Source organism: Myiozetetes cayanensis, unplaced genomic scaffold (assembly GCF_022539395.1).
Source record: "Myiozetetes cayanensis isolate MyiCay16 unplaced genomic scaffold, myiCay2020 scf28, whole genome shotgun sequence".
Classification (NCBI taxonomy): domain Eukaryota; kingdom Metazoa; phylum Chordata; class Aves; order Passeriformes; family Tyrannidae; genus Myiozetetes; species Myiozetetes cayanensis.
Window position 1 is genome coordinate 5,318,118 of NW_026087499.1, and position 11,880 is coordinate 5,329,997.

Genomic DNA, 11,880 nt, shown 5'->3' on the forward strand with positions numbered 1-11,880 from the left:
GGACACGTGGCACCACCCCGGTGACACCAAGCCCGTGGCAGCCCCAGGACCTGGCAATGGTTAACCGCCCTGGCCTCATCAGCAGTCTGCTCACGCGCCCAGGCAGGCAGGGTGGGCCCCGGGGATGGTGGGCACCCTCCAGTGGGACCATCTGTGCATCCTGCAGGAACCCTGCCCCACAGACCCCCCTCGCCCACCCTGATGCTGAACGGGCCCTGCTCTCTGCCCTCTCCCAGCGGGCCGGGGGTGCTGGGTACTGGTGCAGCGGGGCAGGATCTCTCTGCCCACATTCCCGGGATGGTTATGGTAATGGCCAGGAACAATTCGATGCCCTGTCCGGGGGTGCCAGAGGGCTCAATGTCCTTCTTGTTCAAGGACGGTTCCCTCCTTCCTGGAATGGTGGGTCCCTTCCCACGCTGCAGGGGATGCATTGCCCCCGGGGCACCTTGTCCCCCCACAGAACACCTCTGTGGGGTTGCAGGGCTGCAACACTCGCCAGTAAATGTTTGCCAGGAGGCAAAGCTGCACCTCAACACTGATGGCAGCCAAAGTTGGGGGGGGGTAGCAGCCTCCAGCCAGCAACAGCTTAGAAAAAAAATACCTTTATTCACCCATTTTCTGCAGAAAAAGGCACTTAAATAGCCGCAGGTTCAGGAAAAGGCACACAACTGCACCTGTGGCACTGGGGCCTCACCCCTAACACAGCACCCCTCCGAGTCTCTATCACACCCCAGGTCAGCTCCACGGGGGGATGATGGATGGTGCAGGGGCAGTGCAGGGCATTCCCCAGTGCCCCATCCCACATGGGTTAGGGGCAGGGGGGGTCCCACATGTCACCCTGATGACTGAGCAGCCCAAAGCTGCAATGCTGGTGTCACTGGTCCCGGCAGGGACATCACAGCTCGTCCTTTGCCGCCACCACAACGGCAGCGGGTGGCTCCTGCTCCGGCTCTGGCTCCAAATCCCCCTCTTCCGTGCTGAAAAGCATCTTCACCAGGTCATCTGCCTGCACACGCTCCTGTGGGCAGACCCACAAGGGGGTTGGGGTAAGCAGGGCCAATATCCCACTGAAACCACCCCACCCACCCCGTGCTGCTGGGAGGGCGCTCACCCGCTCGCTGTGCCGGGGGTCCAGGGTGAACCAGAGGGCGATGGCGCAGCGCTGGCCCTTGGTCACGGCCTTCACCCCGTGGGGGTTCTCCGAGCCCGAGGAGAAGCCCACGGCACGGCCACACTGCGGCTGGACCTCCGCCTGCCAAGGTGGGGAGACCCCGGTCAGCAGCGAGTCAGTCCCCCCTCAAGCCCAGCTCATCCTCTGCAGTGGCCCAGGGGGTGTTCCCAGGGGACAGGGCCAGCAGGAAGGAGCTGGGTTCGGGGCTGCACGTGGATCCTGGGAGCTGAGCTACTCACGGTCTGCGTCTTGGCATCCAGCTCAGTGAAGTAGAAAGCTCCTCCTTCGAAGTCTCCGTTGAGATAAAGGATGGCACTAAAAGAAAAGGGAGCAGGGGTCGAGTGGAGGTAACTAACAACCCTGACCACAGCTCCAGAAGCGAGTCCAGAGCTCCCCCAACACCCACAGCAAGAGCCTGAGGCAGGACAGCCCAGGTTTGGCGTCCTCCCACCTGGCTCCTCCCAGCCTAGGTGCCACCAAGCCGTGGTACCTTCAGCTGAGCGCCATCACCAGTACCTGTAATCCCTGAACGTGTAAGCTGGGGGTTCCTTCACGCACACCAGAGCTTCTGCGTTGAGGATGCAGTTGTCCACATGCACCTCGTGGCTGTTGTCACTCCGACCTTCTTGCTTCTCTAGGGTGGAACGAGACCTGGCACATCAGGACCCCTCTGTCTGTGCAAGAACAGGGTCCATCCCCAAGCATCCTGGGCTTGGAGGTGAAAAGAAAGTCACTTGTAGCCTAAAGCACTTCCACTGTGCTGGAGTGTGGACCATGCAAGGCCATTTGGGTGGCATTCCCATGGCCCTCCAGGCACAGCCCCGCCCAGCACCCATCCCAAGTGCCTCTGAGTGCTGAAATCCTGCGTGGCATGAAGCCATCTACCCCACTGGAGGCAACCAACAGAGCTGCTGCTCATCTTCCTTGAACTGGGCTTAAGGGACAAGCTCCCCACACCCTCCCGGGAAGAGGAGGAAGCCCGGGAGCAGCAAAGAGGTCTCCGAGGAGAGGTCCAAGACCAGAGCACTTCCAGCTGTTGGAGGGGACCCGACAGGACCAGGCTCGCTCCCCGGGGCCGCGCTCACCGTCGATGGCCGTGCGGCACACGAGGTGGGAGTAGGAGAAGTGGAGCGGGGCCTCCAGGCGGAAATAGGACTCCATCATGCGCCGCACCTTCTCCGTCACGTTGTAGTACAGGTGGGCACTGCGCAGGGGCACCTTGCCCTCCTGGCCCAGCTGCAGGGGCACAGGCAGCACAGGGGGCTCAGCCCCAGGCGGGCACGGGTGACCACCCGCCCCCAAACTCCTGCCCCGTGCCCCCACAGCCCGTTCCTCCCCGCGTCCACCCCAACCTTGAGGGCCTTGAGGACGGTCACGCCGTAGAAGGTCTCGCTGGGGGTGTGGGGAGAGGTCTTCCCTCGGTAGCCATCCCCGGCTGAGGCAGCTGCCTGCAAAACCCAGTGGGTGTCAGTGGTCTGAGCTGCACCCCCTGCCCGCCCCACCCGTCCCCACACTCACGTTGGTGAGCCTCTGCAGCTCCCGACACTCCTCGGCAGAGAGGACTCCATCCACCACCACACGCTGGGAGCCGTTCAGGGCCTTGGAGTTCATGGTGACACTGGCTCCTTCGTACCCCAAGGGGCCACCTGGGGCGCAAACGGGGTTGGGGGACGTGGGGACGCGCACCAACAACCCTGGGGGAAACTGCGGTGCTGCCGCCTGCTCCTGCTGCCACCCACGCGTGGAGGGACGGGCAGCAGGGGCCACAGAGGCCCCCATCCCACCTCCCCTGCTCTGCACCTTCTCGGATGAACCTGCTCATGTCGGCAGACTCCTTGGCCTTCTCCTCCACCAGCGTCTCGATCTCCTTCATGAGGTTGCCGATCTCCTCCGAGATGCGTGCCGCCGTCTCCCGCTCCGCCCTGGGCACGTGGCAGCCATCAGCCCCACCATCCCACTGTCCCCACCACGTCAGGAGTGAGAGGAGCCAACAAAAGGGCGGGAATAAGTTGGCTCAGGGGCTGGTGACAAAGCCCAAGACTGGGGAGAGTCACTCCAATGCACCCCTCACTCTGTGGTGCTTGGGGCGCCCCACCCGTGCCCATCGTCCCATGAGCTGATGGGGAGCAAAGTTCTGCCCTCCAGCAGCCTCTTCCACCCCCAACATCAACACCTTCCCTGGCAGCAGCTCTGTGCCATGGCCTTCGGCCCAAACCCCGCAGAGGAAGAGGGGCATGTCCTGTTGGACCCCACTGGGAGGGCTCGGCTGGGGACAGCACTCACTTCTGTTTCTCTCGCAGCCTTTTTGGTATCACCTCTTCGGGTGTCCACGTGTCCTGCAGCCAGAAGAACAGCATCAGGAGCTGGGCAAGGACCTGGCCAGGAGGCAGACCCCCTCATCCCCATTCCATCTGGCCACCACGTCTCCCTGGTCTCGCACCACCCACCGGGTCCACGAAAGGGATGCCGAAGACATCGTAGCTGAAGAAGAGCAGCTCCTTCTCCATCAGGCTCCGCTGGCGGTACACCTGGATCTCCTGTGGCAAGGGGGCACAGGAAAGGGGTGAGGCACAGCACCAGGGCTCTGAAGAACCCTGAGTATGGGCAGGAAGGGGCAGGTTTACACCATTCCTGTGGTCCTTCCTCCAGACCTATAGCCCTGGTTTCCTGCTCCCTCCAGCAGCTGGGAAGGAAGTGGCTTTCCCCATCCTGCCTGAATTTCCCTGTACTGTGTGGATGACTCCTGGGAGAGGAGAGGACACTCCAGCAGAGGCACACACATGTCCCTTCTGTTGGAAGCTCTTTAGGAGCAGAACCCCTTCCCTACTCCAGCTGGTGCAGGGCAGAGACCTCCATTCCTGCCTACCACATCCCAGGCAGGACCTGGTCACCCAGATCCAGCTATTTTGAAGCCAAATCCTCTCCTTTTTAAGCAATTTCATTTCAGTTGTGGAAGAGTGCAGCAGAGGTGCGCTCAGACCCTCCTAAAAAGTCCCTCCACCTGCCTCTCCCATCCCTCTTCCTGAGGAGTGGGTCCATGTGTGCCAATCATCCAGCTTCACTTGGCCAAAGATATTTTCCCAGTGGTGATTTTCAGCCTCTCAGCTATTTTCCAGCTTGTTAGACCCTAAATCCATCCATTCCTGTACATTGGACCAAAGAAGACCCCAAAATTTCTGCAAAGGTCACCAGGGAGGGGAGAAGATGTCTCAGCTGAGTGCTCACCTCTCGGGGTTGGATGGGTCTGGCCAGGTTTTCCCCCAGGACAGCGGTGTAATAGGCCAGATTCTGGTTCATCACCTCGTCATGTGGGAAGAAGAGCAAGTAGGTTTTGGCACATTCAATGGCTTTTTCGTAATTCCCACCTGCAAAGAGGAAGTGTGGCTGTTTAACAGCATGTCCAAGGGCACTGGAGGCAGAGCAAACGTGGGTGTGGAGGAGAGATGAGTGACAAAATCCTTGTTGTCCTCTGCAAAGGGTCTCACAAGTAAGGCAGATCCCCTGGAGCAAGGATAACTGCTGCCACAAAGGCAAAATCCAGAATCCAAGGTGCTCTCCCGCCTCCAGAAACCCAGGTCACAGGTCGGGTACTTCTCTTGCTTGGAAAAATTCCTGAGGCCCATTTCCAGGCAGTCAGACCCAACCCTTTCCTGGCTAACCTGCAATTTCCAGCCACTGAAGCACCCTGCCCCACTTCTGTGCAGCCTTTCACACAATCACAAACTGGGGAAAGGGAAGGAAAGGAAGGGACCACACTGGGTCAGTCTGGTCCAACCTCCCTGCTTAATCACCCCAACACAGGATTGCATCCAGATGGTTCTGGAATATCTCCATTGAGGGAGACCCCACACCTTCTCTGGGCAACCTGTCCCAGCACGTGGCCACCTGCACAGTGAAGCTTCTCCACCAGTCTGAGTGAAGACAGGAGGATGGATGGGATTAGAGCACTCATGGAGAAGGACTTGGAGATAAGGGTGGATGAAAAATTGGACAGGATCTGGCTGTGGTAGCCCAGAAACCCCTCTGGGCTGCCTCGTGGGTAGCAGGTGATCTCTTCTCTGATGAGACCCACCCCATAGCACTGCCTCCAGCGCTGGGATCCCCAGCACAAGAAGGGTGTGGATGGACCCCTTTGAGTGGGTCCAGAGGCCCCAAAAATGGTCAGAGGATTGGAGCACATCTAGGAAGAAAGGCTGAGAAAATTTAGGTTGTTGAACCTGGAGATGGGAAGGCTCCTGGGAGATCCTGTGGCCTTCCCATATCTCAAGGGGCTACAAGAGATGTGAGGACAAGTTTTTACCAAGGTTTTTAGTGACAGGACAAGGAGCAAGGGTCTTAAAGTGAAGGAGGGCAGGGTTAGGTTGGCCATAAGGAAGATTTTTATGATGAGGCTGGTGAGGCCCTGGCACAGGCTGCATAGAGAAGCTGTGGCTGCCCCATCCCTGGAAGTGTTCCAAGGCAGGTTGGATGGGGCACTGAGAGACCTCAGAGTGACCGATGCCAAGATCTCGCTGCACCTTGGGCTGGACTGACGAGACAATCTTTGAAATTCCCTTCCCAACCCAACCACCCTGTGCATCCACGATTTCAGCCTGCCCAGAGCAGGGTGCCCAGCCCTGACAGCCCACAGAAGCTGCTTACTGTTGTAGTAGGCAAACTGCAGGTAGTTGAAGTGCGAGGGCAGGAAATCCTCCAGAGGCTTCTCGCGGCCAGGCTGTGAGGCCAGCTCCGTGACACAGCCCTGCTTGCAGCTTAGCACCTGCATGGAGTGATCTGGTGGAGGGAAAAAACACCCCATGTCACTGCTCACGGTCACCCACAGGCTGGTGGGCAGGACCCTGAGGGATCTCCAACCTCCTGCTGGCACCGGGGCTCTTTGCCAGGTTTTTGGTGGTTGGTTGTCACCCTCTAAGTGCTGGGTGGGGGGGATGTGCTGCTCTCTGGGGACAGAGTGGCCATCCCTGGCCTCCCATCCTGGTGACCCTCTGCTGGTCCCTCTCCTGTTTTTCCATATCCTTCTGGAATTTGGAGGATTCCTGAGTGTCACCTCGAGTGCTGAGTGCAGGCAAACACCTCCTGCCACTTACTAGCCACACTCCCCCCAGTGAAACCTAGGAGGGGGTTTTTACCCTCTTCAGGGACCCACCATCCCCCAGGTCCTTTGGGAACCACCCACCCACCGAGAACTGTCCCCAGCTCTTGTGACAGGACACAGCAGGCAGAGCTCCCACCTGTGATGGCCTGGAAAAGGTCTGCATTGTACTCCAGGTAGTTGTAGCCCTCGTAGTCGTAGGGCCCCTCGCAGAGAGCGCGGCACTCGGCGTCTGCCACGAAATACTCCTCCAGGGCCTTCTCCAGGTGCAGGATGGCTGCAGCCGGCTGCTCCTCCGTGTAAAACCGGACCCCCAGCCGAAACTCGCTCTGCAGAGGGATGAGGGACGATGAGGGAGCTCAACATGGGGGTTCCATCCCTGTGGTGGATCACCTGGGCTACCTTGTCCCCATGGGGAGGGTCCTCGCAGCACCACAGGGACTTTGGAAGGGGAGGGGGAACGTCTCACCAGGTGGGGTTTGGCCTCCAGGTCGGTGAAGTCCTCCTCACGGACCCCCACCATGGCCTGGTAGTACTCCAGGTTCTGCCTCATCTCCTGGTGCCCGGGGTTGGCCACGAAGAAGGTGTGAGCGGCCGCTGCCGCCTGCGCCGGCCGGTTCATCTGGGTGGGACGAGTGGGGTGAGACAGCGGGGATCCCACGCGGGGAGGAGGGGACCCCCGGGATATCCCGGAGCATCCCGGGGCGGGGGGCGGTGACGGGGGCGGCCCCGGCGAGCTCCGACGTGGCACTGAGGGGGGCAGGGCACGGCCATCCCGTCGGGGCACGCACCGAACTCATCCCCCGCGTCCCGGCACCGCGATCGTCCCCGGACGGTTCTCTCTATCCCATCCCTCCGTCCCCCCCCGGCCCCGCCCGGCTCCGGCATCCTCCGCGCATCCCGCCCGTCCCGCATCCCGCCGCACCGGGAACTCCTTCCTCCCCTCCCTCCATCCCTCCCTGCCAAGGTCCCGCACCTTGAAATAGGCGACCTGCAGGTAGTTGTAGGGGCTGCGCCGGCCGAACTCTCGCTCCAGCTCCTCGCTCAGGCGGTACCGGGAGGGCGCGGCGGGCCCGCAGCCCCGCAGGCAGGCTGCGCGGCGGAGCAGCCCCCGGAAGAACCGCAGGTCCCGGAGCACCGGGTCGGGCTGGGGGTCGGCGCTCTCCTCCTCGGCCTCGGCCGTGGCGTTGGCGCAGCGCAGGCGGCACCGCGCCAGGCGGGAGCGCAGGGCGGCCCGCGCCCGCAGCGCCCGCTCCATCTGCAGCACCACGGCCGGCCAGTCCCCCCGCGCGTACGCCTCGGCGCCGGCGGCAAACAGCGCGTCCGGCGGCTGGGCCGGCAGCGGCGGGTCGGCCGCAACAGGGAGAGGGAGCGGCTCCGGCGGCGTGGCGGCCCCCGCCAGCAGCACCAGCGGCAGCAGCAGCAGCAGCGCCATGACCGGCGGCGGCAGCGGCAGCGCCATGACTGAGCCCCGGCCGAGCCGCCGCACCGCGGGGGTACAAGCCACGCCCCCGCCACGCCCCTCCGCGACCATCACCCAATCAGTGACCGTATCGCGCTGCCGTGCCTCCGCCCTCTCCGCCGCGCCACGCCCCCTCCGCGCACGCCGCCCAATCAGCGGCCGCAGCGCCTCAGCCGAGGCCCCGCCCCCTCGGCGCGCGCGGTGACGGCGCGGCAGGAAGCGGGCGGGAGGGGTCGGGCGTGCGGCCATGGCGGAGGGCGGCGCGGAGCCCGGGCATGGCGGCACCGGCCCCGGGCTGGCCCTGGCGCTGGTGGAGGGCAGCGCCGGCCGCGCCGCCCGCGTCGGGGACCCCGGAGACCTGGTGGCCCTGGCGCGGCAGGTGCAGCAGGTGAGGGCCGGTCGCCGGGGCGACGGGGGCATGGCTCTGGGCCCGGTGTCCCCGCTGCCTCCCGGCCGTTCTCCGGGGCCTTCTCAGCCGGCCGTGGCCTTGGTGCCTCCCAGCACTGTTCCCTGGTGATCCCGGCGGCCTCTTGGTGCCTCCTACCATCTCCCACTGTCCAGTCCCAGTGCCTTCCCGAGTTCCCAGGCTGTTGGTGTCTCCCTTTGCACCTCGCCGCTTCCCGCTGTGCCCTGCTGCCCCCCGGTGACTCACAGAGCATCACAACCAAGTCCCATCCCAGTATACCCTGCTGCCTCCCAGTATGTCCCACTGACCAGTTCACCCCACTGTGTGCCTCCAGCCGCTTCTCTCCCAGTCCATCCCAGCACCCCTGGTATGTCTCATTCCCACTTCAGTGGCTCCCAGTCCATCTCGGTGCCTCCTGAGTCTACCCCAGTTTTCCTGATATGTCCTGCTGCCCCTCCCAGTGTGTCCCAGCACAGCCCAGTGCCCCCGCCCTCGAATGATTCCACTTTCCCTCCGGTGCCTCCTAGTACATCCTACCGGCTTCCAGTGATGTCCACTTTGTCCTCCAGAGCTTCCCGGCCCACCTAAACGCTTCCCTGAAAATCCTACTGCCTCTTTGCTGTGCATCCCGCTACCTCCCGGTCCAACCCAGTGTGTCCCTACCGCTCCCTCCCACTGCCCCCCAGCCTGTCCTGGCAGCTCCCAGTGCCTCCCAGTGACACTCCAGTACCCCGGGGGTGCTGTGACACCTCGAGCGTGGCCGTGTCCGGGGAGGGGGCTGCGGCTCCTCCCGTCCTGACCAGCCCTCCTCGCTCCTCCCTCTCTCCCAGGCCGATGACTTCGTGCGGGCGAACGCCTGCAGCAAACTGGCCGTGATCGCCGAGCAGATCCGGCACCTGCAGGAGCAGGCGCGGAAGGTGAGCGGGGTTGGGCAGAAGGCTCGCTGGTGAGCGCCTGCCCTCGCTGCAGGGCGTTCGGGGGGAGCTGTGGCTGTGTCAGGTGTCAATGGGGACGGTTTTGGGTGCTTTCCCTGAGTCCAGGGCACATCAGGAAGGACAGCTCATGTTTCAGGGAGGACATAGAGATGAGTCCGGATTTAGGAAGGGCTGTAACGTTAACTTTAATGTGCTGTGCTCCCAGGAGGACCCAGTGGGGTGACAATGTGACCCTGGTTGGATCTGAGCCCCCTGAGAGAGATCAGCTTTCCCTGATGGGTGGGCTTGGCTTTCCCGTTTGTCCCAGCTCCTTTGGTCCTGGCAGCACCCAGCAGGGCTCAGCTGTGCTCATCAATACACCCTTCACCCTGGGGGGGGAAATCTGGAGTCAGAATGGGAAAGGATCTGCCAGTCAGTGCAACTGGCCTGCGGCCATGGAGGCACTTACGTCATGTAATCATTAACTGGTGGAGCTGGGCAGATGAATTCCCCTTTGTTCCCTGCCCCTTCCCTTGGGGACAGCAGCAGGAAGCCCCCAGGGTCCAGCAGCTGTGCGTGTGGGGTCAGGCACAGAGGTGAACCTGGGGAGAGGTGCAGAGATCCTTGGAGGTATCTCCACCTCTGGGGAGAGGTGCTCTGAGGTCCAGCTGACAGGGAAGACGTGGAGAAAACCTAATCTCTTTGGGAAGCATCTCCTTCCTGGGGGCAGGTGAAATCAGACACGCAGATCAAGGCCTTGTGAGCTGTGTGCCAAGTGATGTGTCTTGGGCTCTGGCAATAGCACATTGTCATTTCATTTCAAATGTAGAAGTATCAAGTTTGTGTTTTCCAGGTCTTGGATGAAGCTAACAGAGATGCTGATCTGAACCACGTGGCCTGCAACCTCGTGAAGAAGCCAGGAAACATTTACTACATGTACAGGCGGGAGAGTGGGCAGCGCTACTTCTCCATCCTGTCTCCTAAGGTGGGTGGTTTCAGGCCCTGAGGGAGCAGGGAGGGGGAAAAAAAAGTCATGTTTGTGGTGTTTGGGGACGTGTGGACCTCAGAAAAAAGCACCAGCTTGGTGGGGGCTTTGTTGGTTGCTGCTCAGCTGGCCTTTGCCAGTTAGTCTGCTGGGGCCAGAGCCATCTTATGGAGTTCTCTGGCTCTTGGTGGAGGATGGCAGGCAGACCTTTGGTGCATGGACCTGAATTCTGCCTTTTGGTCCCTGCAGTTCTTCCTCTGAGCCTTTTGTGAGTGCCTGACAGGGTGGTGTCTTCAGGTGCTTCTGCCCAGGGACTGAGTTTGCCTGCAGCTTGGGGGGTGGTCTTGGAGGTCTCCTCCTTCCAGGCCACCCATTTTCTTACATGCAAGGGTGAAGGCTTCAGGGCAAACCTCTGGGCAGGTCAGGGAGATCTTGTGCCCTCGAGCCTCCCTGTGTCAGCAGCGCTGGGGCTCGACCTGATCTTGGGTTCAGGGTAGCTGAGCCTGTTTTTAGGTTAAGAAATGGGATGGCCACGTAGCTGGGAGTGCAGCAAAGGTTGGGGGCTGAGGGGACAGCACAGCCCAGCTGTGAGGGAAACTGGGCACTGATGAAGTCTCTCCTTTCCCCACCAGGAATGGGGAACCACTCCCCACGAATTTCTCGGTGCCTACAAGCTCCAGCACGACATGTCCTGGACTCCATTTGAGGACGTTGAGAGACGAGATGCAGAAATAGCCGTCCTGGAGAAGCTGCTGAGCCGGCAGGCAGCGCTGCCCCCCTGCACAGAGCCCAACTTCCAGGGCCTGACCAAGTCACAGGAGTGACCACACAGGACCCCCTGAGCGGAGTCCCTGCGTGAGGGGACACGGGGCCTGGGCGAGGAAAGAGACCAAGAAACAAAAATGCTGATTGCTCTGTGCTTTAAGGAGACTAATTATGTGTTCAGTCCTACTGGATTTTCTGGTAATTGAGTAATTTATTTTGTTGACCTGTGCCCGGCTGGAGTGGGAGGCAGCTGGTGTGAGTTCCAGAGATGTGATAATGCTATAACATAACATGTCCTACCTGCCTGTCTCTGGCAGGTAATGATTTCAGGGCTGGATTTTGCCCCCTGTTAAAATGCACGTTTAGGGAACTCTGCGGCCCGGGAAGAGGCGTCAAAACCCCATGCAAAGGGTCTGTTGTGATGAGAATCTGCTGCTCTCTGTCCCAGCTGGCCTGAACCCCTGAGCTGGGAACATGGGTGAGCTGGAGCTGGGAAGTGTCTGGGAAATGTCCTTCATTGGGAAGAGCTCCATTCAGGCCTCAGGTGCTCTTCAAACAATGGGTTTGTGCATTCCCCTTGGATTTGAGTGCATGAGCTGCCAGGTGGAGACAGGGCACTGGATGCCTCTGTGCCAGAGCAGTGGGGAAAGTAAAATAAATCAATCTTGATCTCAGGTGTCCCTTTGAGGCAGGCCCTGTGTTACTCCCTTTGGCTTTATCAGGGAGAGTTGGTGGCACGTGAAGCTGACAGGACATCTCCAGCCCCTTGTCCTCGTGCCCACACCCTGGGAGATGCTTGAGGCTGCTGGCAGTGACAATTCCCTATGGGAAGAGCTGTTCCCTGTGGGATCACATAGAAATGGGGAGGTTTGAGGCAGCTCCCTGGCAATCCAGATGTGGTTTTTTTTTTTGTTCCAGTTTTTTTTCTCCCAGCTCTGCCCAGTGCAGCTCACCCACATCCCAGCATGGCTGAGCTTTTGGTTGACAGGAACCTGCTCCTCAGAGCGAATTTTTCCCAGTGCCCTTCCTCACTTGAAGGCCAGATTAACAGCAATTATTCTATTATTATTACTATTATTATTATT

General features: G+C 60.8%; 2 protein-coding genes across 2 annotated transcripts; one reads left to right on the top strand and one right to left on the bottom strand.

Annotated features, from left to right (window-relative positions):
• Window positions 1-586: 586 nt before the first annotated feature.
• Window positions 587-7,725, bottom strand: P3H1 (prolyl 3-hydroxylase 1). The gene is made up of 15 exons (XM_050322183.1): window positions 7,240-7,725; window positions 6,733-6,885; window positions 6,403-6,592; window positions 5,813-5,944; window positions 4,397-4,536; window positions 3,619-3,708; window positions 3,455-3,507; window positions 2,972-3,093; window positions 2,690-2,817; window positions 2,524-2,619; window positions 2,257-2,407; window positions 1,688-1,805; window positions 1,411-1,486; window positions 1,112-1,252; window positions 587-1,018 (listed from the first exon to the last, which is right to left on the bottom strand). Exons 1-15 carry the CDS (start codon window positions 7,723-7,725, stop codon window positions 896-898), a joined length of 2,199 nt encoding a protein of 732 aa, XP_050178140.1. The 3' UTR covers window positions 587-895.
• Window positions 7,726-7,963: 238 nt separating this feature from the next.
• CUNH1orf50 (chromosome unknown C1orf50 homolog) lies at window positions 7,964-11,480 on the top strand. Its single transcript, XM_050322184.1, has 4 exons — window positions 7,964-8,113; window positions 8,962-9,048; window positions 9,899-10,030; window positions 10,663-11,480. The coding sequence occupies exons 1-4, from the start codon at window positions 7,973-7,975 to the stop codon at window positions 10,852-10,854; spliced, it is 552 nt and encodes a 183-aa protein (XP_050178141.1). The 5' UTR covers window positions 7,964-7,972; the 3' UTR covers window positions 10,855-11,480.
• Window positions 11,481-11,880: the final 400 nt, after the last annotated feature.